At 34.6% G+C, this 27,037-nt stretch overlaps 14 protein-coding genes across 14 annotated transcripts; 7 read left to right on the forward strand and 7 right to left on the reverse strand.

Moving 5' to 3' along the window:
• Positions 1-39: 39 nt before the first annotated feature.
• IDH1 (isocitrate dehydrogenase (NAD(+))) lies at positions 40-1,236 on the forward strand (the record flags this gene model as incomplete). The annotated part of the gene is made up of 2 exons (XM_015611667.1): positions 40-63; positions 181-1,236. The coding sequence occupies 2 exons, from the start codon at positions 40-42 to the stop codon at positions 1,234-1,236; spliced, it is 1,080 nt and encodes a 359-aa protein (XP_015467511.1).
• A 320-nt stretch (positions 1,237-1,556) lies between these two features.
• AC631_02838 (uncharacterized protein) lies at positions 1,557-2,918 on the reverse strand (the record flags this gene model as incomplete). Its single annotated transcript, XM_015611668.1, has 1 exon — positions 1,557-2,918. One exon carries the CDS (start codon positions 2,916-2,918, stop codon positions 1,557-1,559), a length of 1,362 nt encoding a protein of 453 aa, XP_015467512.1.
• Positions 2,919-3,757: 839 nt separating this feature from the next.
• On the forward strand, positions 3,758-5,047 carry ADE12 (adenylosuccinate synthase; the record flags this gene model as incomplete). The annotated part of the gene is made up of 1 exon (XM_015611669.1): positions 3,758-5,047. The coding sequence occupies one exon, from the start codon at positions 3,758-3,760 to the stop codon at positions 5,045-5,047; it is 1,290 nt and encodes a 429-aa protein (XP_015467513.1).
• Positions 5,048-5,192: 145 nt separating this feature from the next.
• Positions 5,193-6,947, forward strand: ALG9 (dolichyl-P-Man:Man(6)GlcNAc(2)-PP-dolichol alpha-1,2-mannosyltransferase; the record flags this gene model as incomplete). The annotated part of the gene is made up of 1 exon (XM_015611670.1): positions 5,193-6,947. One exon carries the CDS (start codon positions 5,193-5,195, stop codon positions 6,945-6,947), a length of 1,755 nt encoding a protein of 584 aa, XP_015467514.1.
• Positions 6,948-7,228: 281 nt separating this feature from the next.
• Positions 7,229-7,669, reverse strand: YPD1 (Ypd1p; the record flags this gene model as incomplete). The annotated part of the gene is made up of 1 exon (XM_015611671.1): positions 7,229-7,669. The coding sequence occupies one exon, from the start codon at positions 7,667-7,669 to the stop codon at positions 7,229-7,231; it is 441 nt and encodes a 146-aa protein (XP_015467515.1).
• A 377-nt stretch (positions 7,670-8,046) lies between these two features.
• PHO15 (4-nitrophenylphosphatase) lies at positions 8,047-8,973 on the reverse strand (the record flags this gene model as incomplete). The annotated part of the gene is made up of 1 exon (XM_015611672.1): positions 8,047-8,973. The coding sequence occupies one exon, from the start codon at positions 8,971-8,973 to the stop codon at positions 8,047-8,049; it is 927 nt and encodes a 308-aa protein (XP_015467516.1).
• A 426-nt stretch (positions 8,974-9,399) lies between these two features.
• Positions 9,400-9,786, reverse strand: AC631_02843 (uncharacterized protein; the record flags this gene model as incomplete). Its single annotated transcript, XM_015611673.1, has 1 exon — positions 9,400-9,786. One exon carries the CDS (start codon positions 9,784-9,786, stop codon positions 9,400-9,402), a length of 387 nt encoding a protein of 128 aa, XP_015467517.1.
• A 274-nt stretch (positions 9,787-10,060) lies between these two features.
• Positions 10,061-13,093, reverse strand: FUN12 (translation initiation factor eIF5B; the record flags this gene model as incomplete). Its single annotated transcript, XM_015611674.1, has 1 exon — positions 10,061-13,093. One exon carries the CDS (start codon positions 13,091-13,093, stop codon positions 10,061-10,063), a length of 3,033 nt encoding a protein of 1,010 aa, XP_015467518.1.
• Positions 13,094-13,315: 222 nt separating this feature from the next.
• DRG1 (GTP-binding protein) lies at positions 13,316-14,422 on the forward strand (the record flags this gene model as incomplete). The annotated part of the gene is made up of 1 exon (XM_015611675.1): positions 13,316-14,422. One exon carries the CDS (start codon positions 13,316-13,318, stop codon positions 14,420-14,422), a length of 1,107 nt encoding a protein of 368 aa, XP_015467519.1.
• Positions 14,423-14,787: 365 nt separating this feature from the next.
• Positions 14,788-18,063, forward strand: AC631_02846 (uncharacterized protein; the record flags this gene model as incomplete). The annotated part of the gene is made up of 1 exon (XM_015611676.1): positions 14,788-18,063. The coding sequence occupies one exon, from the start codon at positions 14,788-14,790 to the stop codon at positions 18,061-18,063; it is 3,276 nt and encodes a 1,091-aa protein (XP_015467520.1).
• Positions 18,064-20,267: 2,204 nt separating this feature from the next.
• On the reverse strand, positions 20,268-22,937 carry TERT (Tertp; the record flags this gene model as incomplete). Its single annotated transcript, XM_015611677.1, has 1 exon — positions 20,268-22,937. One exon carries the CDS (start codon positions 22,935-22,937, stop codon positions 20,268-20,270), a length of 2,670 nt encoding a protein of 889 aa, XP_015467521.1.
• A 127-nt stretch (positions 22,938-23,064) lies between these two features.
• Positions 23,065-24,222, forward strand: AC631_02848 (uncharacterized protein; the record flags this gene model as incomplete). Its single annotated transcript, XM_015611678.1, has 1 exon — positions 23,065-24,222. One exon carries the CDS (start codon positions 23,065-23,067, stop codon positions 24,220-24,222), a length of 1,158 nt encoding a protein of 385 aa, XP_015467522.1.
• Positions 24,223-24,260: 38 nt separating this feature from the next.
• On the reverse strand, positions 24,261-24,761 carry AC631_02849 (uncharacterized protein; the record flags this gene model as incomplete). The annotated part of the gene is made up of 1 exon (XM_015611679.1): positions 24,261-24,761. One exon carries the CDS (start codon positions 24,759-24,761, stop codon positions 24,261-24,263), a length of 501 nt encoding a protein of 166 aa, XP_015467523.1.
• Positions 24,762-24,984: 223 nt separating this feature from the next.
• On the forward strand, positions 24,985-26,076 carry AC631_02850 (uncharacterized protein; the record flags this gene model as incomplete). Its single annotated transcript, XM_015611680.1, has 1 exon — positions 24,985-26,076. The coding sequence occupies one exon, from the start codon at positions 24,985-24,987 to the stop codon at positions 26,074-26,076; it is 1,092 nt and encodes a 363-aa protein (XP_015467524.1).
• Between the last annotated feature and the right edge of the window lie 961 nt (positions 26,077-27,037).

The raw sequence follows: 27,037 nt of genomic DNA on the forward strand, positions 1-27,037 counted from the left end.
TGCTAATTGAAATTAATTATAAATTGATTGTATATAACAATGTTCAGATCTGGTATTCAAAAAGTAAGTTTCTTATTAGGATAGAGTCTAATTGGAAGGGTCAGATAGATAGGTCTGCGGATAAATATAGACCGAGAGATGAAGGGAAAAAAAGGATAAATTACTAACTATGCGTTCTAGAGCTCCATTCGTAAGTTGGCTACTTTTATTTCGCCTGAATCCGCTTTGCCAAAGAAATACGGTGGTAAATATACTGTTACTTTGATTCCAGGGGATGGTGTTGGTAAGGAAATCACCGACTCAGTCAGAACCATCTTCAGCAACCAAAACGTCCCAATTGAATGGGAAGTTGTTGATGTTTCTGGATTAGAAGCTGGTAACGGTGTTACTGAAGCTGTTGAATCGTTGAAGAGAAACAAGGTTGGTTTAAAGGGTATCTTGTACACTCCAACCGGCTCTTCGGGTAAATCTTTAAATGTTGCATTAAGAAAAGAATTGGACATCTACGCTTCTTTAGTTTTGATTAAAAACATTCCAGGTGTCAAGGGTAGATTAGAAGGTATTGACTTTGCCTTAGTCAGAGAAAACACCGAAGGTGAATACTCTGGTTTAGAACACCAATCATACCCAGGTGTTGTTGAATCCTTAAAGATCATGACTAGATTCAAGTCTGAAAGAATTGCCAAGTTCGCCTTTGACTTTGCTAAGAAGAACAACAGAAAATTGGTCACCGCTATCCACAAGGCCAACATCATGAAATTAGGTGATGGTTTATTCAGAACCACTGTCAAGGACGTTGGTCAAGACTACTCTGGTATTGAAGTTAATGACTTGATTGTTGACAATGCTTCTATGCAAGCTGTTGCCAAGCCACAACAATTCGACGTCTTAGTCACTCCAAACTTGTACGGTACCATTTTATCTAACATCGGTGCTGCTTTGATTGGTGGTCCAGGTTTAGTTCCAGGTGCTAACTTTGGTAGAGAATACGCTGTTTTCGAACCAGGTTGTAGACACGTTGGTTTAGATATTAAGGGTCAAAACACCGCTAACCCAACCGCTATGATCTTGTCTGCTGCTATGTTATTGAGACACTTAGGCTTAAACGATCATGCTGACAAAATCTCTAAGGCTACCTACGACGTCATTGCCGAAGGTAACGTTAGAACTAAAGATATCGGTGGTACTTCCTCTACTACTGAATTCACTGACGCTATTTTAGCTAAATTGAATTAAATTACTTAGGGTATATATATATATAAAGAATTTAATTTTCTCATTTGTTAAATAATTTTATAAACATTCCATCATCTTATAAGAAGTCTCTAACATTAATGATGAATATTGCACAATAGTTTAAATGTAAAATACATGTGAACCAAAAAAAATGATTTCGCCCAGGATCGAACTGGGGACGTTCTGCGTGTTAAGCAGATGCCATAACCAACTAGACCACGAAACCATTTATATTTAAATTTTTGTCTTGAAATATTAATAGCGATTTATCTATTTATAGACAACAGAGCTAAGGATGCACCGAAATTTCAATTTCCCTACTATAGTATCAGATAATCTTGACAATAGTATCTATCAGATCCAGATTCATAGACGCTAGAACTTTCGAATTCTTCGATTTGTCTATGTATGAAATTAGAGCTAATATCACTTAAGTAGTCAATACTATTCTTCTCGCTATTTTTAAAACTTCTTGTGCATATTTTATTTCCTAGTTCATTGGGTGACTGTTCATGAGTAGTGTATTTGAGCTGCCTTGGTTCTATTTCTTGTTTGTTCGAACAAAAACTGTGAAGTCGCAACTTGTTTGATGTGATAGAATGCCTATGGTATCTTTCTCTAAATGAGCTTAACTGACTATCTGTATAATTAGCTTTGGGTAACACAATACTTCCATCAATATTATAAAAGTCACTTTCTTTCTGATTAGAAATATATGATATCTTGCTCGCTGGAAAATCGTGGTTTTCGGGTCTTTGAACTTCATAAGTATCAGGAGCTAAATTTACTGTACTTTCACTTTCTGTAGAATAGGTATTCCTTGAGCAATTCAGAATAGTATCAGAGAAAAAGACAGTCTTAATAAATGGTCTATTATTATGATATGTGTTAGAATTAATTGAAAGTTCCAGAATTTTAGGAAAAGTTCTTAGACCTGGTGGTAGACTTGAGGTTTTTAATGAGTAAAAGGAAGAAGACTCTATTAATGGGTATACACCATCGGCTAGAAGTCGATTATTATCATCGTAGGAAATTCGATAACTAGTTGTTGAATAATCGGGGGAAGACAGATACTCCAATTTTGCAGCTGCATCCGATGAGGGAAGAAAGGAATCTTTAGATTTAAGGGCTACTACGGAACTACAAATAGACGTATTAGTAGTGTTGGTAGCATCATTATTCATAGCTTCAGGGCTGTAAGATGTTGTGGTGATATCTGTGTATTCAGAATCACTAAAGTCTTTTGTGCAAAGAGATGTGAGGCAAGAATTAATCGTGGATTTAGATATATGAGAAGTGAAGAATCTGAATAATCCCCTGTTTTCCTTTATATTTCGATTGCTTCTCTCATTACTATGAATTTCTTTGCTAGAGTCTTCGCTGGAAGTATTTGACTCAATTGGAAATATAATCTCCATAAGATTTTCTTTTTTTTTAATTAGCTTCTTCCGAGTATCACCTAATTTTTTCGTCCCCACTGCATTGCTTAAATTATCTAAAGCCAAAATAATTTGATTATGCTTAAAGTTTTCTTCTTCCTTTCTTTCTTTTAATAGCTTTGATTCTGATAGTTGTTTTTGTTTCTGCAATCTTATAAATTCTTCTTCCTTCAAATAAACATATGGATTTCTAAAAGGAGGATCTTTGTGAATAGAATTAGCAAAAAGTTTGCAAAGGTGCATTTCAAAATGAAATTATGTGAATATATTGTATCTTTTAATATAGAGGAGACTTAGAATAGTAAACACGCTGTATTATTAATTTTATTGTAAGCTTTATCTTATGTTTTACGTTATTTGTGGTTGCGAAATGATTACTATAGGAGCCGCAGGTAATACAAACAGATAAAAACTATACTACCTAAACGAATATTCTGAGAGCTTAGAAGATTATTGGTTGAGCCATTCGTATGTACCTTTAGCTCAACTTTTTTAAGTAAAATGTTTGATTTGATAGGTTTGCCAGTTCTGCCATAAGGAGGTTGCATTTTTTTTGCAATTTTGCATAAATTTCGAAATAAATATAATAAATGGCCCAAGCTCTCACGGATGTCTCTATAAGATCACTCTACAAATATATCAATACTATTAACCAATGATATGCATGATTTCACGTTTAGTTGCATTGAATTATACCCCACGGAATATAATTTAAGGTATGCTTCTCAGGGTTCGAGATTATCGACATTGAAACACTAACGTGTGATACTTGGAAGCTCACAACACCTCTGAAATATATCTACATATGCTACATTCATCAATATTATAAATCGATATTTGTTAAGCTATGTGCAATTTTCAGAGTCAACTAACAGACTTATTCATTATCTAATTTTTGAATGATTCATAATTCTCACTCTGAAATCTCAAATTTTCGTTGGTGAATGAGATTTAATGAATTTCTTCATTTTTCATTTTTTTTTTTTGGTTTTCTTTTTGTTTTAACGGGACTTTATTGTTATTCATTAGAAGTCTTTGTTCTTTAAAGGTTATTTACTTTTATTTCAATTAATCAATCAAACATGTGTGACGTCGTCTTAGGATCCCAATGGGGTGATGAAGGAAAAGGGAAATTAGTTGACGTATTATGCGACGAAGTTGATGTTTGTGCCAGATGCCAAGGTGGTAATAATGCTGGTCATACTATTGTTGTTGGTGATGTCAAGTATGATTTCCACATGTTGCCATCAGGATTAGTTAACCCTAAATGTTTGAACTTGGTTGGTTCAGGTGTTGTTATCCACGTTCCTTCACTTTTTGAGGAATTAGAAAACTTGGAAAAGAAGGGTTTACACTGTCGTGATAGATTATTCATTTCTTCAAGAGCTCACTTAGTCTTTGACTTTCACCAAAGGACTGATAAGTTAAAGGAAGCTGAATTATCGGAAAACAAGAAGTCTATTGGTACAACTGGTAAGGGTATTGGTCCAACTTATTCTACCAAGGCTTCCAGATCTGGTATCAGAGTTCATCATTTAGTCTCTGAAGAACCAGAATCTTGGGAAGAATTCAAAACAAGATACCATCGTTTAGTTGAATCCAGATTTAAGAGATACGGTAACTTTGAATATGATACTGAAGCCGAATTAGCTAAGTACGAAAAATACAGAGAGTTACTTAAGGGCCATGTTGTTGACTCCATTGAATTTATGCACACTGCAATTTCCCAAAAGAAGAAAATTTTGGTTGAAGGTGCTAATGCTTTAATGTTGGATATAGATTTTGGTACTTATCCATACGTTACTTCCTCTGCAACTGGTATCGGTGGTGTTTGTACTGGTTTAGGTATCCCACCTAAGGCCATTAACAACGTTTATGGTGTTGTTAAGGCCTACACTACTAGAGTTGGTGAAGGTCCATTCCCAACCGAACAATTGAATGAGTACGGTACAACATTACAAGATGTCGGTGCTGAATTTGGTGTTACTACTGGTAGAAAGAGAAGATGCGGTTGGTTGGATTTAGTTGTCTTGAAATACTCGACCTTGATTAACGGATACACTTCTTTAAACATCACCAAGTTAGATGTCTTAGATAAGTTCAAAGAAATCAAGATCGGTGTTTCTTATACTTACAATGGTAAAAAATTGAACAGTTTCCCTGAAGATTTACATAAATTAGCTAAGGTTGATGTGGAATACGTTACATTACCTGGTTGGGAACAAGACATCACTAAAATTAAGAATTACGACGATTTGCCAGAAAATGCAAAGAAGTATTTGAAATACATTGAAGATTACTTGAGTGTTCCAATTCAATGGGTTGGTACCGGTCCAGCGCGTGACTCAATGTTAGAAAAGACCATTAATTAATTAGATTTAGGAAATTTGTTTAGTTCAAGTAGATGTTAATTTAAAGTTTTTATATTGCAAGTGTTTTTATGAAATATTTGATTGTCGCGAGAATTTCAATTTTCTAATGTATTCTTTATTGTGAATTGAACTGTATTGTACAATAATGTCAATAAAGGCCAATGTTGGTGACTCACAAAGGCTCAATGGTCTCCAGATAGGTATTATTGCTTTAAATGTGTTATTGAGGGTTTATTCAGCATTTTTCATGATAATATCCGACTGTGATGAAACATTTAATTATTGGGAACCTTTAAATCTCTTGATCAGAGGTTTTGGCAAACAAACTTGGGAATATTCGCCTGAATATGCTATAAGATCTTATGCATATTTGATTCCGTATGCCATAGTTACTTATCCTGTTAAATTAGTTGGAACATTTGCCAATATTCCTTCATACTATCAGTTTTATTGGATTCGTCTTATTGCATTATGTGGGTTTACATGCTTCACCGAATTGAGGTTATTTTATTCAATAAATTCAAGTTTGAATCGTAAGGTTGGTAATTGGTTCTTATTCTTATCGTCTATAGCTCCAGGGATGTCACATGCTGGTGTTGCATTATTACCGTCTTCATTTGCTATGAACTGTGTAACTATGGCCACGGCTAATTCGCTATTAGCGATTTCAGAAAATAATATTAGCTACAGCGTGCATGCGATTGTATGGTTCTTAATTGGGGGTATAGTTGGTTGGCCATTCGCTCTTGCATTAGGCCTACCATTTGGTTTATTCATTTTGATCCAAAATATTAACAAATACAATACTCTCTTTTCTCTAATTAAGGGATGTGTGTTTGGGTTGGTATCCATATTAATAATCAGCACTTCCATTGATTCATGGTTTTACCAAAAATTCGATCTAGTTCCTTTGAATATCGTCTTATATAACGTTTTTGGAGAGCAAGGGGAAGGTCCCGAAATTTTCGGAGTTGAACCATTTCATTATTATATTTTAAATTTATTGGTTAATTTTAATATAGTTGCTATATTAGGCTATATCGGGTTGGTTTTGAATGTTTTCTTGTTTGGGGAAAAAAATAGGTATAAAGTATTGATAACCGTTAGCTCACCGTTACTTATTTGGTCAATAATTTTTGGTGGTCAACCCCACAAAGAGGAAAGGTTTCTTTATCCAATATATCCATTATTGATCTTGAGTAGTTCGTTATTATTAACATTCATCTTTCCTATGGTTACCTTCATGTCTAAGGGAGTAACAGCAAATAAGATTAATTCCAAACATATCGAGAAATTAGTCCAACTATTATTTGCCTTTTTAGTTGGTGTAGTATCCATTTTGCGGATAATCAATTTAGTGGAAAATTATAGTACTCCATTATCTGTGCATAGAGAAATATCAGCCTTACCTGTATCAGATATGCCAGTGAATGTATGTACTGGACGTGAATGGTACCACTTTCCTAACTCATTTTTCTTGCCAGATAATTATCGCTTAAAATTTATTAGAAGTGGATTTGATGGCTTACTACCTGGTGATTTCTTAGAGGGAACTAGCTTGAAAACTAGTACTTCTTCTATTCCACCGAATATGAATAATAAAAACCAATATGCAAACGACAAGGTAATTAATTTTGAGGAGTGTTCCTACTATGTAGATAATTCACAAGCTGCAAATCTTGAAGTTGGTGAACCAAGTATCATTGAAAGAAATGGTGATGAATTGAATGCCAATGAAGATTGGTCTGTGGTGCAATGCCGCAATATTATTAACCCCAGTGGCACAAGTTCAGGAATAGGTAAAGTACTTTGGATCCCAGAATACTTGAGATCTATAGTCCCTTATAACGTTGACTACATGGACTATTGTCTAATGGAGAAAAAAAAGAATATTGTATAAAATTACTTACATAGTATCAATATTACTGATATATTAAATCCGGAACAAAATAAATATATAAAAGTAAACTCAAAATAGATGCATATATGTATAAAACGCAAATAGAAAGTTTAACATGTCTATTCATTTACTCTTAGGTTCTGCTGATTCCATTTTTTATTATTTCATTAAAAACAATCATTATTATAATATAGAATTCGATATCTAAATCCATTTGAGTAAAATCAACCCCAGTCTAAAATTAACGTCAATGAAGAGCTTAGCTTTTACCTGGAAATTAGTTAAAATTCGTCATCAAAATAGTTGTTTAAAGCCTTTCTCGATTTGGCAAAACCATCTCTAGCTTTATTTAATGCATCCTCAATCAATTTAATCCAAAATTCGTCATCCTTCTGATCATTATTATCCTTTAATTTAAAGTTATCAAAGTTGACCTTATGACCATAATTTTGGATTCTTTCACACTGAGTTGAAATCTTTTCTAAACCCAAAGCAGCAGCTGATCCCTTCAAGTAATGGCCTAATCCTGAAATTTTGTCGAAGTTTTTGGTTTTTAAATTTTCATCAATTTCTGTGAATGTTTCTAACACTTGATCAACGAATGTTTGAAATAATGATTTTGAAAAGCCTTCCTCATCCTCATCCATGGCTACCAATTCTGAGAAAACAGACCACTCAATTAATCCTGAATCTTGTAATTCCTTTGTTTTTTCTTCTGACATTATGTTTTTAAACGATTGAAATTATGGTACGTATTTAACGTATTTGCTGCTATTCTATAGTTCGGATTTGAAACTTATATCAATGTCTTACTTTATTCAAAATGATTTCTAATACTTTGATTCTTAAATCCTTCAAGTATGTAAAATAATAATCACCCAATTACAAAATTCTAGTCAAGATACGATGAATTGAAAATCAGGACAGTGTACGGTTATTTAATTTAAAGGATGGTAGATAGATTTGAATAGTAGTAAGGATAAATGTTTTCAACAACCCTGTTAAAAATTACAACGGTTAATTCTCAGTCTCGAAGCTTTTCAGTCTACGTCATAACTTACACAAAAGCAAAAAATAATCTAGACTTAATCTCTATAATCTATTTAAATAGTTCGTACAAGTCACCCAACTTATCAGCATAGTATGTAGGAGCAGTAGATGCATCTTGTGATAATACACCTTGCTCAGTTTCAATGCCAGTTAAGACAAGTAAAGTGTCAAGCCCCCCATCTCTTCCAAATTTCATGTCTGTATTCAATCTGTCACCGATCATTAGACCTCTCGATGGCTTAGAAGACAAACCTGGGTTATCGGCTTTGATGGAATTCATCATTGATTGGTTTGGCTTACCACAGATAGCGTCTGGTTGTCTGCCACTGGCATAGGCTACTGTTTCTATAATTGATCCAGCCCCAATTAATAATTTGCCCTTCATTGGGAACGTAGAGTCAATGTTTGTGGCTATAAAAGGAATGGATTTGTTGTCTTTCAACAAGTATTGCATGGTTATAGAAAGCTTCAAGTAGTTTAAGTTAAATGTTAATCCGGTAACCACTGCACCTACGTTATCATCAAGTTCAGTTAACAATGGGTGATCGTGGTCGAAATGCACTCCATGCTCTACCAATGTTGGATCAGTACCTCCGATTGTCGTGTAGCCTAGTTCGTGTAATTCACGTTCAATACCTTCTTCACCCAAAACCCAGATCTTTTTGTCTTTTGGCAATTTTAAAATCTTATCAATGTAAACCGCAGAGGCATATGATGACCCAAACACTTCACTTTTAGTAATTCCCTGAACACCAAGTTTATCAAATTTACTCAAGTAGGCGTTTCTAGATTTGGTAGAATTGTTGGTAACAAATAAAACTGTCTTGTTGGCTTCTTTTAAGAGATCTAAGGTCTCACAGACATGTGGTAATAAATGATCTCCTAACCAAAGAACACCATCGCAATCGAATATAAAATAGTCATAATTGTCAATTACGGCTTTTGCTTGTTCTTTGGTAGTGATCTTTTGTGACATTTCTCTTTATCTTTAGTACGAATAAGTAGTACTACTTCTGTAGTTAAAATTGTTGATCTTTTATATCATATTACACGTGATACGAATACGTATTAAGAAGTGACTAATGCCAACAACTGACCAATATCCTCAACTATATGGCATAAGTGCCCAATGGAATATGTCCACAATAATATGGAGGAAATAAAGATGTAACAAATAAACTGTATTATATTATAATTGGATTTATGAAAGTATGAAAATAGAGATAAAAAATGACTTGGGTTTTATATACTATTTATGAAGCAGAGTTTGTATCTCAAATGTCTTTATGATGTTAGGAGCCTGATAGGATCCATGGAAGTATTTAGTATTACATCATCTGATAGAATGTATCATTTTTTTATATAGACTCATTGAAGCTACAATATGTGGTTCCCTAGAATATTAACGTTCTGAAGGATGGACACCAGCAGTGAATCTTGGGAAACGAAATTTGGACTTATCATGGTATAATTCTTCATCAAATTTGGCTTTCTTTTCTGGGGACATTGAGTCTCTAACAAGTTCTTGTCTTGACTTTTCAGAATAATATCTTCTAGCAACATTTCTATCTTCTTCAGCCAATAATAATGGCTCTAAGTAGAAACGAGCCCACTGTCTTTCTCTTGCTAATTCACGCTGTTCATCAACACCTTTGTAGTATTTATAAAATCCAAAAGCCATTAATCCAGTGAATCCCCAGAAATAAATAACAGGTCTAAAACCTCTAGATGGAAGATTTCTTTTCCATTGAACAGGTTCGTAACCTCCAATAGGTGGTAAATCTTGCATGGCTAATTAATATTCAATGTAAATTAATCGGTATTGATGTATTTCAGTATGGTTTTGAAGTAAGAAAAATTGATTTCGAGTAACTTCATTGGGTATCCGGTTGACTTCCTATTTAAGTAATAACTGTTATAATATATTTCATTAGTTCGCGCGCTTATATTCTTCACTTTTTCGAGTATAATATTTATATTACTTTACGTTAGAGTCGTAGACATACATAATGATTCAATAAACTAAAATATAAAAACAAACGGTACAAGAGAAGCATGCCAAATCATTTTATATCGAAGACTGGTTTTAATTTTTTAAGTAATACCCAGTCATCTCTGCTAACAGTGTCACGGAAGGCAGGATCCTTCAAAGTGTCGATAGATCTACGAGAAATCAAAGAATATAAGTTATCTGATTCATCGACATGACGACCCCATGTAGGTTGAGCGGATGAAGGATTTTCTAATCTCATAGCAACACCGGCAGAGGTTTGACCCTTCTTGACAATATCAAGAGATTTATGATTAACTTCCAAGGAAACCACTTTACCTAAGACCATGATATTTGGTGTTTTAGTAACTGGATCTTGACGAACAGCACAAATTGGAGTACCAAGACGGACAGCACCTTCAAGGACATCAACACCAATAATCATAGGGTTACGCTTGTTAATGATTTGGATAGTCTTCAAGACGCAAGGCAAAACAGCATATTCCAAGAACTCCTTACGACGAGCTTCTAATAATTTTTGTTGGTAAGCAGTGAATTGATCGAATAAGTGGTAAATAATGTCAGCATTGAAAATTTTAATGTTTTGTTCGGCTGCGTACTGTTCAGCTTCTTTATCAACCTTAACATCGAAACACAACATGACCGCATACTCAGGAGCCTTTTCTAACATAGTACTTGCTTTCATTATATCTCTCTTGTAGACTGGACCCAAACCAATAGACATAACTGGAATTTTCATGTCCTTCAAGAAATCTAATAAAGCTTCTAAAGAACCTAATGTAGATGCCTGAACGACAACACCCTTTCCAGATGTATCAACAGAATCTAACAAACCAGTCAAATCATCCATGACTTCTTCCATGATTTCTTCTTCGTCGTCATCTTCACCAACAACCACCAAACGAGAACCAGCGACAGCCTTTTCCAAATCGTTTGCTGCAATCTTAACACCCAAAGCCGCTTTAACTTCTTTGTTGTGTACGTATTCAGATTTAATACGCAATTCACGCGATGGTGGTGGTGTCAATAAAGCTCTGATATTCGTACATATAGGACCATTCAAACCACATAATACAACACGATCTCCTTCTCTCAAAATACCATTAGACAAAACAACATCAATAGTATAACCGAAACCTTCAACTACCTTAACTTCTAAAATAGTGGCTTCAACCTTTGACAAATACATTAATTGTTTAGACATTCTCTTTTGAGTTAATTCAAGCAATAACCACAATAAATCAGGAACACCTTCACCAGTAACAGCAGAAGTTGGAACGATAGAAACGTATTTAGACATATTCTTGTTTTGGAAATACAATTCGGAATTCAAACCTTGTTCAGCCAATGCAACCTTAATTTGTTCATATCTATTTTGGAATTCTGCTTGAACAGATTTAGTTTGCTTAGAATAAGAGTCACGGAAGGAGTTATTTGGAATTTCCTTCCAGTCATATAATCTATCAATTTTATTTAATGCAACAATAAAAGGAGCTTTTCTGTCTCTTAATAATCTGATTGATTCAAGGGTTTGTTGTTCTAAACCATGCATAATATCAATAACCAAGATAGCAATGTTACAAAGCGATGAACCACGAGATCTTAAGTTGGTGAAAGATTCGTGCCCTGGGGTATCAATGATCAATAACCCTGGAACATCAAAGGTTTGCTTTTCATGTTGTGCCATGACTGCTGTCTTTTGTTTGATGGAATCAACTGGGAAATATGTAGCACCGATTTGTTGGGTAATACCACCAGCTTCACCACCTTGAACATTAGTTTGACGAACTTTATCCAATAACTTGGTCTTACCAGTATCAACATGCCCCAAAATACAACAAATTGGAGAACGCAAGTCACTTTCATTTGAAGCAGATGGTTTCTTTTGAGCTGCCAATTTCTTTTGAGCTTCTTCCTTAGCCTTACGATCGGCTTCTTCCTTAGCTTTACGATCGGCTTCTTCCTTAGCTTTACGTTCAGCTTCTTCCTTAGCTTTACGGTCAGCTTCTTCCTTAGCCTTACGCTCAGCCTCAGCCTTTTCAGCAGCCTTAGCTTCGTCATCCTCATCATTCAAAGCAGCTTCCCAGTCATCAGCTATTGGTTCATCATCTTCTAAAGCCATCTTTTCCCAGTCGTCGACAATATCTTCATCTTGATCTTTCTTTTCGTCTGTCTTATTTTGAGATTGAGCTTTATTATTATGTTGAATGAATGTCTTAGGCTTTGTAGACTTCTTCTTTCCATAAACAATCTTCTTAGGTTTTGGAGTGTCGTCTCCATTATTTTGTAAACCAGGCACAGAAACATTTCCTTGCAATAATTGTTGACGACGACGTTCCTGTAATTTCTTTTCTTCTTTTTGCTTTTTGGTTAATAATTTACCTTCAGCCTTCAATTGCTCTTTTTTAGCTCTTTCTTTCTCTTTCTTAGCAGCTCTAATGGCTTCTTGTTCAGCCTCAGCTTCGGCCACCTTTCTCTCTTCTTCAATACGACGTTCTTCTTCTTCTTCATCGAGACGACGTTGCTCTTCTTCCAATTGCTTCTTCAATTCCAATTGACGCTTCAATGCGGCAATACCAGCTGGCACTTTCTTGCCACCCTTCTTGGCTGGAGCTTTCGCCTTAGAGTCTTCTGGTTCAGGTGTTGTGCCTTCTGCAGGCGAGGCAGTCGCAGAAGCTGCTGCCGCATTCTGCTTATTGGCTTCCTTAATCTGCTCCTTCTTGTCTGCTTGTTGAGCCTTCTTTTTAGCCGCTTGTTCCTTCTTTTTTTGCTTTTCGGCCTCTTTCTTTAATTTTTCCTTTTCCTTCTTGGATAAAATCTTTGGCGCATCCTTTGGCTTGTTCTTTTCTTCCTCTACCTTTTCTGCCTTCTTCTGTTTAGATTTACGGATTGAACTCAAAAAATCCCCTGCAACGTCATCTGCTGATGCTGCTTCCGCTCCTTCTGGTGCTGGAGAAGAGGTTTCTGACCCTCCCAATCCATTGGATCCACCGAATTCTTCACCCTGTGGGGCTTCTTGGGCAAGATCTTCATCATCCCAGATATCTCCACCAGCTTTGGCACTCTTGTTACCTTTTTTACCCATATTTAAATATATTTATGTGCTAAATAGTATAAATTTTGGTTCGCTATCTCTATATTCAATACTTCAATTTGGTGAAAATTTGAAATTTTTTTTGTATCACTTTTTGTCGATCGAATTTCACACTACCAATTTTTTTTGAAGAGCTGTTAGATGAAAAAAAAAACCCAAATCGCAATAGAAGTATAAAGAAACCTAAGATTAGTTACCTCTGAAGCTTTCATTATGACTACTGTTGAAAAGATTAAGGCCATCGAAGATGAGATGGCCAAAACTCAAAAGAATAAGGCTACTTCTTTCCATTTAGGTCAATTAAAAGCTAAGTTAGCCAAATTGAGAAGAGAATTATTATCAGATAGCACCCCTGGAGGAGGTGGTGGTGGTGGAGCCGGTTTTGATGTGGCAAGAACAGGTGTAGCAACTATTGGTTTTGTGGGATTCCCGTCAGTTGGTAAGTCTACTTTATTGTCGAAATTGACCGGTACCCATTCAGAAGCTGCTGCATATGAGTTCACTACATTAACGACTGTTCCAGGTATAATCAAGTATAAGGGGGCCAAGCTTCAAATGTTGGATTTGCCAGGTATTATTGAAGGTGCTAAGGATGGTAAAGGTAGAGGTAAGCAAGTTATTGCAGTCGCAAGATCTGTCAATTTATTGTTTTTGGTTTTGGATGTCAATAAGCCATTACAACACAAGAGAATCATTGAGTACGAACTCGAGGGTGTAGGAATAAGAATCAACAAGGAGCCCCCAAATATTGTCATTCAAAAGAAAGAAAGAGGAGGTATTAATATCACGAGCACTTCGCCATTGACCCATTTAGACAATGATGAAATCAAAGCGGTTATGGCAGAATATAAAATCAACTCAGCCAATATCGCCTTCAGATGCGATGCCACGGTGGATGATTTGATCGATGCTATTGAAATAAAGTCTAGAAGATACATACCTGCGATTTATGTCTTAAACAAAATCGATTCTTTCTCCATCCAAGAATTGGATTTATTATATAAGATTCCAAATGCTATCCCAATATCATCAGGCCAGGGCTGGAATTTGGATGATTTATTAGAAATGATGTGGGACAGATTGAAGCTTGTCAGGGTCTACACCAAGCCAAAGGGTAAATTACCAGATTTCAACGAACCTGTGGTTTTGAGAAACGATAGATGCACAGTCGAAGACTTCTGTAATTCTATCCACAAATCGTTAGTTTCTGATTTCAGAAATGCCTTGGTTTTCGGAACTTCTGTTAAGCATCAACCTCAAATTGTGGGTTTGGGCCACGTCTTGGAAGATGAAGACGTGATTACAATTTTGAAAAAATAAGCGTTCAGATACATGTATAATATAATCCATTCATATAATATCACATATATAGTATATGTAATTTACTTTAAGGCCTTCTAATGTACAGAAATTGGTATAATAGCTTCTCCCATAGGGCTTGTACTACAACTGAAAAATAAGAATTTTGAAAAATGATCACATGATACATACTGAAAATAAATTTTTAGGCTTCATCATTTCCAACGAAATGAAGAATACTAATTGTGGTAAACAACCGAATTTATTAATATTTCTAACGTTCAATTAATTTAGTTGGAATTTCCTAGGTCTTAAAGTACACTAATATTAATTTGTGTGAATTTATTGCAGACATTTTGTGAGGAATACTGATAAATTTAGTTAATATGTCTTCATTACCAGCTGAAGTTCAGGGTGTATTGACACAGTTAGTGAATGGGTTATCCTCATCAGATAACTCAGTCAGATCTGAGGCTGAAAAGTTGCTTGAAACAGAATGGAATAAAAAAGAAAACGTCGAAATGTTGTTGATATTCTTAGCAGAACAGGCTTGTGGGTCAGATAATGATACATTAAAGGCATTCAGCGCTGTTTTATTTAGACGTGTTGCCATTAGATCTCCAAAGGAGATTGCTAGTGTAACTGACAGAACTATTGGGGTTATTGGTGAACCAGTCAGGCAGCAAATTCGTGCAATTTTGTTGCACGGCTTTACATCCCAGCAATCAAATCAAGTAAGACACAAGCTTTCTGACGCGATTTCAGAAGTAGCAAAGGAAGATGCATCGCCTCTGGGTTCGTGGAACGAATTAATACCTGCATTATTCCAGGCCACTAAGAATTCTGACCCAAGTTTTCGCGAGTCAGCATTCCGTGTCTTTTCTTCAGCACCTGAATTGATTGATAAGTCTTATATTAATGAGGTTCTTCCAATCTTTAACGCGGGATTTGAAGATGAGAATGACGATGTTCGTATCGCAGCTTGTACAGCCTTCGTTGCTTTTTTCCGTGAAATACCAAAGAGCAGTTGGCCAACGTTATCTCCTTTGTTGCCAAACTTGTTAAATTCGTTGCCACGTTTCTTGCAGAATGGACAGGATCAAGCTTTATCTTCCGTTTTAGAATCATTAATTGATTTAGTTGAATTAGCACCTAAAATGTTTAGAGAAATGTTCCCAACTATAATCGAATTTTGTGCAGCAGTTTCGAAAAACAAAGAGTTAGATTCTGGTGCACGTATGGCCGGTTTAGAATTATTGACAACCTTTGCGGAAGTATCTCCCTCCATGTGTAAACGTACTTCTTCATATACTGATAATATGGTTTTAATAACATTGTCCATGCTTACTGAAGTGTGTATTGATGATGATGAAGCTGCAGACTGGAATAATAACGATGACACAGAAGATGATGATGAAGAACCAGAATACGATGCTGCTCGTCAAGCTTTGGATCGTGTTTCTTTAAGGTTAAATGGTCAAGCATTGGCAACTCCGTTATTCCAATATTTGCCTGTAATGATTCAATCCTCAGCTTGGAGGGAACGTCAAGCCGCATTAATGGCTTTATCATCGGCCGCAGAAGGATGTTCCGATGTTTTGATGACAGAAATTCCTAAAATTTTGGATATGATTTTACCAACATTACACGATAACCATCCAAGAGTTCAATACGCCTGTTGTAATGCCTTAGGTCAAATGTCAACCGATTTTGCAAACGTAATTCAAAGAACTTCCGGTGACAGAATATTACCAGCCTTAATTTCGATGTTGACTAGCAAGTCAGTTTTCAGAGTTCAAGCACACGCAGCTGCAGCATTGGTTAATTTCTCAGAAGCAGCTTCTAAAGAAATATTAGAACCTTACTTAGATGATTTGTTGAACAATTTACTTGGATTGTTACAATCTCCAAAGAGGTATGTTCAAGAGCAAGTATTAACCACAATTGCAATTATAGCTGATGCTGCTGAGAAGAAATTTATCAAATACTACGATACCTTAATGCCATTATTAACAGATGTTCTTAAGACTGATATGGGCCAAGAGAATAGGTTATTAAAAGCAAAGTGTATTGAATGTTCAACGTTGATTGCTTTAGCTGTCGGTAAAGAAAAGTTTGCTCCTCATAGTCAAGGTCTTATTCAATTATTTGGACACATTCAAGAAACCGCAGTGGAAGATGATGATCCTATCAAGCCATATTTGGAACAAGGTTGGGGTAGAATTTGTCGTATTATTGGAAAAGATTTCGTTCCATATTTGCCTGCAGTTTTACCTCCATTGTTGAATGCAGCTAAGGCTACACAAGATATTTCATTATTAGAAGAAGATGAGGCAGAAGAGTATAACTCAAATGATGAATGGGATGTCATCAATTTATCTGGTAGACTTATAGCAGTTCACACTGCCGCGCTTGACGATAAAGTATCGGCAATGGATTTGTTAAGAACATACGCCATTCAATTGAAAGGTGACTTTTATCCTTGGGTCAAAGAAATTGTTCAAGATATTGGTATCCCTGCGCTTGATTTTTACTTACATGATGGTGTGCGTGCATCCGCTGCTTTGACTTTGGCTTCTTTATTAAAATGTTCGGTTGTTGCAACCGGTAATAACTCTAATGAGACATTACAGATATGGTCTCAAATATCTAATAAGTTAGTCGATGTTTTAACAAACGAACCTGTACCAGAATTATTGGTAGCATACTACACTGCATTAGTGGAATCTATTGGGGTATTAGGTGCCAATTCGTTATCTCAAACTCAATTGGAATCTTTAGCAAAATCTATTAACTCCAACTTGACCGAGATTTACGAGCGTATAAAGGCACGCGACAATGAAGATGATGAATATACTGAAGAAGTTGATGATGAAGAAGAAGAATATACCGATGAAGAATTATTAGATGAAATTAATAAAGCAATTTCGGCTATTTTCAAAAATTCAAAGACAAACTTCTTACCAGCTTTCCAAATTTTAGTTCCAACAATTGCTTCATTCATTAATGATGAAAATACTAATATAAAACTTTGTGGTTTATGTACAGTTTGTGATATATTAGAGCATTGTGGTACAGATTCGGCTGTTTACAAGGATATGTTCATTAATATTGTTGGCGAATCATTAACAGCATCCCATGCTTCAATTCGTCAAGCTGCTTCATACGCTGTAGGTATGGCTGCCCAGCATGGTGGTAATGCATACGGTGAATTTTGTTTGGCTTGCATGGAGCCTATTTTTAAGATGGCCTCTGTTCCAGATGCGCGTGCTGATGATAACATTCACGCTACGGAAAACTCCATCTCAGCTTTGGCTAAGATTTTCCACAGTTACGGATCCTCGATACCTAATTTAGATGGTCTTATACAACAATGGATTGATTTATTACCTGTTGTCCAAGATGAAGAAGCTGCACCTTTTGCTTACACTTTCTTGTGTCATTTAATCCAAAACCAACATTCCAGCGTTACAAGTCAAGTTCCTAAGGTTGTTGACGCTGTAATCCAGGCGTTATCGCATGCATCTATTTCAGGTAACACTGCTGAGAGAACTGCTGCTGCTACAAGACAATTACTTGGTAGTATACCACAAAATGAAGCCGTAGCTTTATTGCAAAAATACCCTGCTGAAATGCTGGTTATTCAAAAATGGTTTTCCTAATATATAGATCTCACTTTGTATATTGATAGTTTAGATATTCATATTTAATATAATTGTAGAAATTTGTTGGTACTGCATATTGCTGATCTATAGAAAAAAGGTAGACACTAAATAACATGTCAGATCACAGTTATAAGGTGATTAACAACAGGTTCAATAAATATGTCAACTTCCTCTGCTAGTTCTATATCATCATCATCAAAATCAGGAAGTAAAAGTCAATCGTTAAATACGATCGAATCTAGTGTTACCAGACTTTTAGTCTCAACTAAGCACCTATTAGAGAGTTTGACCCAGTGGGCGAGAAGGGAAGCTGACGACAAGTTTGTATCAGATGCCTATGTTAAATTAGGAAACGACTTCCGTGCTGCATCTAGAGCATTTACAAATGCTGGAGTTGATATCTCTGACATTGGTGATGTACCTCAAGCATTGAGGATTATTTTGGAGGCTGCGTTAAGTGAAGCTCCTACCCAAGAAAACCTAGATAGGTTCTTACCAAATATAAGAAACATTATTGTAACATTGCTACAAAACTTGAAAAATAAACAAGTAAAAGCAAAATCGCTATCTTATGAAAAACAACAAAAGGAAAGGTCTGACGATACAGAAAATGCTACTAATTCCAAGATTGTATCTGTTCCTGTTCGAAATCAGGTATCAACTAGTAGTAAAGCATCTAGATCTCTGCAAGGAAGTCTGAATGATGCATTGGTTCAGCTTCAGAAGGGTAATTCTTTGCAACGCCGTGCTTCGAAAAGATTCAGTGCCTACCAATATGCCAAACTCACAAATCATTCGCCTACCAATAATTTGGCGAGAATTGTATCTACAGAATCGTCCCGTATACCTGAGCAAACTACGCTGAAATCTGATGTGAACGAAACACTCAACAGCTCGTATTCCCAAGAAAATGACACTGCTCACATATTCCTTAGAATCAATAATAAAACCAAAAAAGTCAACATTAGATTGCCTGTTTCTTTTGCGGCCCTACGCTTACTTTTTGTTGAAAAATTTGCTTATTCGCCAGGAACTTCGTCCTTTCCTGAAATTTATATACAAGATCCAAATACTGGAGTTTCTTATGAATTAGAAGAGCATTTGTTGGAGGTTGATGTAAAGCAAGGTAGTGTTTTATGTTTGAACGAGCCGGAAACCCTGACAATCGTTATGAAACAACTTGAAGAGAAGATTCAAAGTTTGAATACTAAAATTGATGAAGTAAATTCAAATACGCTTACTGAGTTGAAAGGTGCTATTAATTCAATTCAAGTCAACACTCCTCCGCCGGTTGTGAGCAAAGAACCCCAGCTTTCATCAAATCCAAGTTTGATAAATAAGGAAGATTTTAAGGAATTGGAAAGTATTCAAAGAGAATTGAGAGTAATTAGACAAACCCAAAATGCTAATAGGGCAGGTATAAAAGAGTCAGTCACTCACTTGCTAAGAAGGGTAAAGGATTTTCAAGAAAGTGGTCTCAACGTTTCGAAATCATCAAATAGAGCCTATATGGACTCTTGCAATGCTAAATTATCTGAAGGTTCGGACGCTTTGTTGACAAAAGTTGATGACTTGCAAGATGTTATGGAGGCATTAAGGAAAGATGTTGCTCAAAGAGGAGTTAGAGTTGGCGAACTGCAGCTTAAAAACACGTACAAAGAGATAGAAAAGGCTAGAGGGTCTCTAAAGGATATGACAGATTATATCGAAAGGGAAAAAATGCAATGGAAGAAAATTTGGGAAAGCGAGTTAGACAAAGTCTGCGAAGAGCAACAATTTTTCAACTTACAGAGCGATTTAACGCAAGATCTTGAAGATGACATTAAAAAGATTGAAGAAACATTTAGTTTAATAGAGCAGTGTTCTCTTGAACAAAGCAAACAAAATGCGTATAAACGAAATAGATTTGTTTCGCAACTATATATTCCAGAGCCAGGTGAAAGCATTCACAATATAAAAGACGAAGTGTTGAATGAAGTTGCGGCTTTAAAACCAGATCATGAGAAACGCTTACAAGCCATAACTAAAGCAGAAAAGATTAGAGAGAAGGAACGAGAAATGATGAGGCTTGACGAATTTCAAGAAGAATTGGGAGATTTCGTTGATGATAGTAAATTGAAGAAATCTGGCGGCATAGATGAAATAGAAAGAATGAGACAGATCAGAGATAATGAAAATTTGAAGAGCTCTTTCGGGATAATTTAAAGAATTTTGGAAGTCTTAAGCCAAGAATTAGTTTTTTTAAATACTGAATTTTTAGAAAGTTTTGCAATTATGACCCTTTTAAACATAGTACTGATTTCTTCGACGCCAAATTTACTAGGATTGACTAATTGATATTTTCGTAAAGTCATATGGAGTAAATTCAACAAAAATTCTTGTAAAGATTGTTCATCAAACTCACCCAGTCGCAATAAAATCTCCTTAAAATGAATATAGAATGATTCGATTATGGCGTGTAATATAATTTCTATATTTTTTAGTGCCGCATTAAAAGATACTAATTCCAAATTTATGAAATGATCTGCTAACCTCACTTTATAGCACCATTGTAAATATAAATATACGGTCTTAAATGATTTATACTTTGAAAGTGATATAAATGAACTATTCGAATCAGCATCCGGCATTATTTCTAATGTAGAAGGATTAATCTTTAATCCCACGAACTTGATATAAACTTCCAAGTCAGCAGTGGTTTCTACCCATGACGTCTTGCTCGTATTCACAAGGGCTCCACTTGACTGAAACGCCTCTCCCAAGGCTATATCGTAAACCTTTTGGCATTGACTTTTCTCTGTAGAAATCACTAAGAAATCGTCTACTAACCTTAATAAAATCGAATCTGATTTTTTGAATAAAAATTGAAAATTTTCGTCTACTAAAGAGTTATAAACCAAGTCGCATAGTGTGGCCAGAAGAGGTAAACCTTGAAATACACCTTTTTTTCTTTTAAAACATTTTTCAGTGTTATTTGACAGAACCATAGTTGAATGGAGAACGTGCTCTCTGATCACTTCTAAAACCTGTGATTTCTTAAACCGAATTGTTTTCGCCTTGTCCACAATAATTTTTGGGGACTCATTAAATTGAAAGTTAGAACTCTGTCCCTCCAAAATATTATATTCGTGAACATTCGATTCATCTTTAATGACATAACGTTGTTTTTTGAGCTCCTGTTTAAAAAAAGATGATTCAACAAACTGTCTAACATAATATATCTTGTCGTTGCTATCTTCATCAAATAAGTCATTGACAGATTTCAATATTCTTTCTTGACTCAAATTATCAAAACAGTGCTTCATATCAAATTTTAACATAAAAAGTTTTGGGATTTGTGTATATTTACTAATTAGATCATGCTTGAATAAGCCTATGTTGTGTGCAATATCTCGTATTGAAAAGCATCTTGGATGACTTTTCTTGTTTAATAATAATTTGTGCCTTTCCTTTTGAAGAAGTAATTCACGTATTGGCCTTATGGTATTATTCATGTAGTTTAAGTATTGAAATTTCTGAGCTTCTTTTTCCTTTTTGTTTAAGTTATTTGTACCTACCATTTGTTTAATAGGAATACATAAAGCTCTAAAATCGTTTGATTTTGGAAGTAGTCTCAAGCGCCCAATATTGTATTTCTTGAATGCATCAGCTTCATTATCGGTGCTTTCAACAAGGTAATTCTCTATGTAGTCATTCAACCATTTATTAGTCATTCGTTTCCATTCATTATGGGGATAATGTAATATATCTTTACTCAAGATACCATGTGATACTTCCGTGACATACCAAAAAGATCCCACTAATTCACAAACATAAACCGATAGAAACCATTCCAAGAATCCTGAAAACAAGCGAAGACGTAACTTATAGTCTTGTCTCGACTTTATCTCTGATTTCTTTCCAAGCCAGTATATATGAGAAATTTCGATAGATGATATAAGTTGATCCTTAGGAAACTTATCACTTTTGCATGCTTTTATAAATTTAATTACCTTTTTGAAAACTTCCGATTTATTTTTTGGAGTACCCCAGGTATTCAATGGAAATACTTTGCCAATAATTGTTAAAACAAATCTTATTACAACAGAAATTTGTGTTATCTCGTCAAAGTTTGTTTTTATAGTTTTCAGTTCATACTTGGTACATATTTCCTTATAAATTGACAAATAATTACACTTCGATTCATTACATATGATCTGATTGCATAATCTTTTAAATTGTCTGAACTTTTTAGGAAGGTTCGCCTTATATTTGAGTGCCTCACAAGGAATTATCTCATCTATCAAATCAATTGGGTTATCCGAGAAGAATCTGAAGGAATTATTAATTCTTTTCTGGTTCCGGTAAAGCATTCTTGATTTCAGTAGCAGCTCGGAAACATTCGATTGGAAACTGGGCAAAAGACCAAACAATTGCATATAGTTCACATCGTTTATTTTGATAAAACATTTAGTATTTAATACCAAGTTTAAAAATCTAATTTTGCCAATTCGATTAAAAAGTCTGTTCCAACTTTCATTCTTCAAGAAATTAACCTTAAAACTAACGTATGGATTAAAAATTTTAGAACCCCACGCTGAATTTGAAGACGGATCGTGATAACCATTAACAAGTATGTTTGGTGATTTTTCTCTTATTAAATAAGAAATAATCGAGTCAACTAATTCTACGTGTGAATTAGCCTCAAACAAGTGATATCGATAATTATAATCATCATTATTACCTACGCGTCCTTCAACAATTAAGGATTCATGTAAAAGCTTCAAATACTCCTCAGATTTTTCAAAAACGGACTGTTTTAAAAGCAATTTAGCATCCAATTCAGGGTAGTTACATATTAAATAATCTATTAAATATTGTCCTTTTTCCATTCCTAAGTATACGATTCAGCATCCTAAAAAGTTGCAATTTGATTTCACAATATTTCAATCCGATCTCAAAAAAATCAAAACTCAAAAAAAATAACCCCGGGGTCTGATGAACGAAGTCATTGCAACAATGGTATTCAAAAATTTTAACAAAATAAACTCATTTATAGCAGACATCTCGAAGCTGGTTAAAATTATTAAAACAACATCGAAACAAATGGGCAAAAATAAAGAAAATTCAGTTGAACATGTGGATTTAGAAAATGGAGTAATTCATGGAGTCCTAAAACAAATCAAATATTCTACTATAAATACTGCTGATCCTAAAATACCTATTTTGACGAATGTGTGGTGTTGTGATATATCGCCATCTCAATCGAAGGCTTTAATTACTTTCATTCGACAATTTATAACTCCAAATGAAACACTACCTCTAGTTCATGTCAAAAGGTTTAATAAAGTAACAGAAAATAAAGCTTCGGATAAGCCAAAATCTATTTTGAGGACAATATTATGTTCTGCAGATTTATTTCAGAATGAGGCAGAAATTCTTAATCTACTCGAGGAACATGGTTCAGATCTTGACGTTAAATCTTTCACTTTCTATCAAAAACAGATTCCACGATACCCTGCTACGACAAAAGAAATTTCTCAAGAATGGACATCTAACTATTGGCCCATGTCATGGAAAGGGAATCCTAATCATCAAGCATTAAAAGCTGCCAATTTCAATATTTCCCGAGAGCGAGCAATGATCAATAAATTATTAGATGCCCTTCAAGAATATCGAACTACCAATAGTACTGGGGTCCCTGTTGTGACTATAATAGCGAAAGAATCAAAAATGAATGAAGATCATGAAATTCTTACTGTGAATTTTGATAATAGAAATAATCACCCATTAGAACATAGTGTAATGAAGTCTATAGAAGAAATCGCAAAAAATGAGACATCAAGAAGATGCAACTTACAGGGAACAATGCTGGATCATGCTGATAAAAATGATTTGAATTACTTGTGTCATAATTTGCTTGTATATACAACACATGAACCATGCGTTATGTGTTCCATGGCGCTTGTACATTCTCGAATAGGAAGAATTATATATATGAAAGATATTCCTGAAACTGGAGGCTTATCAAGCAATTATCAATTAGGTGATCGGGACGGCCTTAACTGGAAGTACGATATCTGGAAATGGATAGGTGAAGAAGAATTATCAAGGTTAGATAGTATAGTGGGTTCTACGGAAATCAATTCTAGAGATCCATCAGCCATTAATATTTGATCAAATAATGATTCTATATGATTGATTTAAATTGCATCTTACCTGAAAATGCTGTCACATTTATCAACACTTCGTATTGTTTCTTCTACTATCTTTTCTATTTCAGTTTCGTCTCCTCCCCTAAACCATGCATTTCCATATTTTATTTCATTAAACTCTTTGCATATTGACTGGATATCATGTATAACATTTGCTATCTGATCATCGATTAATGTATTTTGTAATACAAATATATTTTCTAGTTTATCTAATCTAGTTACTAGATCATCAATAGAATGTTTTCCTGATGTTATTGATTGGGAAGTCTTGAGCTTATCAATAGTATCTTGTAGTGGCACGTCAAACTGCTCTTGAATTTTATTCTTTGTGGGCTCAATTGACTTGGATTCACGCTGTTCAACCAATTCTTCAAATATTCTCTGAATTGTACTTTTTGATACTCTTCTAGGAAACAATCTTGCAAATTGTTCTAAGGTAATCACTTCATGCAATGACGCCCTTGATAGCATAAAATTTTCTAAGATTATGGATGATTCCATTACTTCGTTTTACATAAATATTTATATATATAAGAATACTAAGTACTTCGTTGTAAGTATTTATATATACATAATTATTTATATATAAACGTATATTTCGCGTATTCAATATTTGAAACAAAAAAATTTTAGTCGTGTCCCCATTTACTTTTCTTTGAAGAAATAAAGCTGAAGAACAACAAGACTCACGAAGATTAATCAAAACAAATCAAACATAATATCCATGTCTTACTTATCGTTTCATAGTAAATCATTCTACCCCCAGGCATTGTCTACTGGCTTACACTCCAGAATCTCAAAGGATCCTGATAATGCACTAATTTTGAATACCGCCCCGCAAGGAAGAATAGCTAAAAGGAACGCTCAGCAGATAAACTACGCAGAGCTTGAGAATATAAACGATGATTTTGAATTTGACGAAGTACCAACTGCTACAAATACCACTGCAGCAGTAGTTAATAATCAATTAGCTTCGAATAATCAAAAACATCTCTTAAAACCCGCTCGAAACACTCGTTATCCACTAGGATTGGATGATGATCTGAAAATAGCTGATATTAACCATAAGAATAACGACGTTCTAATTCCAATAAGGTTGAATTTGGAATACAATGGGGGTAATTCAAAATTGGTTGATTTCTTCATGTGGAATTTAAATGAAACATTAATCACTCCTCAACAATTCTCCATTCTTTTATGCAATGACCTTGAATTACCTACTCATATGCAACTGGAAATTACAGAATCAATAATTAAACAAATTGAGGATTATAATTTTGCATCGTCACTACAGCTTCCACCTAATATTGAATACCATGTGATAATCGATTTATCGGTAAGTTTAAATAAACAGTTATACCAAGATAGATTCGAATGGGATTTAGCACAGAATGAAATAACTCCTGAGAATTTTGCAGATATCGTAGTTTCAGATTTGGGGTTATCTTTGGAATTCAAGCCTGCTGTGTCACACTCCTTACACGAATTAATTCTTAGATTGAAAAAGGAAATAACTGATGGGAGCTATAATCATGAGTTGCATAAGTATCAACAGCAAAGTGGTTTAATATTTGAGTGTGGTATAAGGATCACAACTGAAAGTAGTGTACACAATGGAAACGATCAATGGGAACCTATAGTTGAAATCTTAACTCCATGGGAAATTGAAAAGAGAGAGATTGAAAGAGAAAGAAACATTAGAAGATTAAAGAGAGAAAATATGAGGAGAGAAGTGGATGATTTTGGTAACAAGAGAAGAGCATTGTTGAATAGAAGACGATTTGACGAACTCGAAGGAAATTGGAGAAGTTATTAGGACGAATAATGTTCAAAACTATGTGAGAATATTCCCAATATATAAACGGCAGCATTGAATTTACCTTTATAATATATATAGAGTAAATGAAGGGGAATGAATCATTACAGGTGGAAAAACCCTTATTCTTATGAATCTCGATTATGAAGTAAATCGTTGAGTTCTATAGTTGGTAAATTCATTCTTACATTAGTTTTATTAGTTCTTTAAGTATCACAATTAAAATATATACTTACTTAGTTTCTATACAAATACAGAGTATTGGGAGGTCTTTCCTTTTATATTGTCAACAATAGGATTACGCTTCCCGTTATTTTATCTAAATCACCAATAGGAAGTCAGGTCTATAATCCGCCTTATGGCTTACTATCGTTAAGCATTGTTTGCAAAGATAAGATATAGATTCCCTTATCTTTAATAAATGTAATCTATAGATAACGTATTAGAAAACAATTACATTAATAATAACCTAGTATTTCGCAACCAGGTTATATAAATTATAAATTTATTCTGATTTGTCACAAAATGCTGTAACATATTTCAATATCTCCCTTTATTTCTAATCCTTGTCATTCCTGTACGATTCCTCGAGTCTTGAAACTTGACCTTTGGTAATCCTTTAGTTAGCATGTTTGCAATGAATTAGTTTAATCTGTTTCTGAATAATATGTTCTCTGATAAATTGTAGATGAATATCTATATGCTTGGTACGCAGATGATGAACAGGATTTTTAGCTAATAGGATACATGAGTTATTACCTTCATGGATCATGGGCAACTCAAATGGAATATGCATCTCTCGAAATATCTGCATGATCCATATTTTGAAGTAAATCGTCCAATTCCATAGTTGGTAAACTCATTTGTACATTAGTTTAGTTAGTTCTTTAAGTATCTCAATTATAATAAATATTTACTTAGTCTCTATAGAGCTACAAAGGATTGGGAGGTCCAAAGACCT

The sequence above is a fragment of the Debaryomyces fabryi genome (assembly GCF_001447935.2).
Source record: "Debaryomyces fabryi strain CBS 789 chromosome Unknown contig00054, whole genome shotgun sequence".
Lineage (NCBI taxonomy): Eukaryota > Fungi > Ascomycota > Pichiomycetes > Serinales > Debaryomycetaceae > Debaryomyces > Debaryomyces fabryi.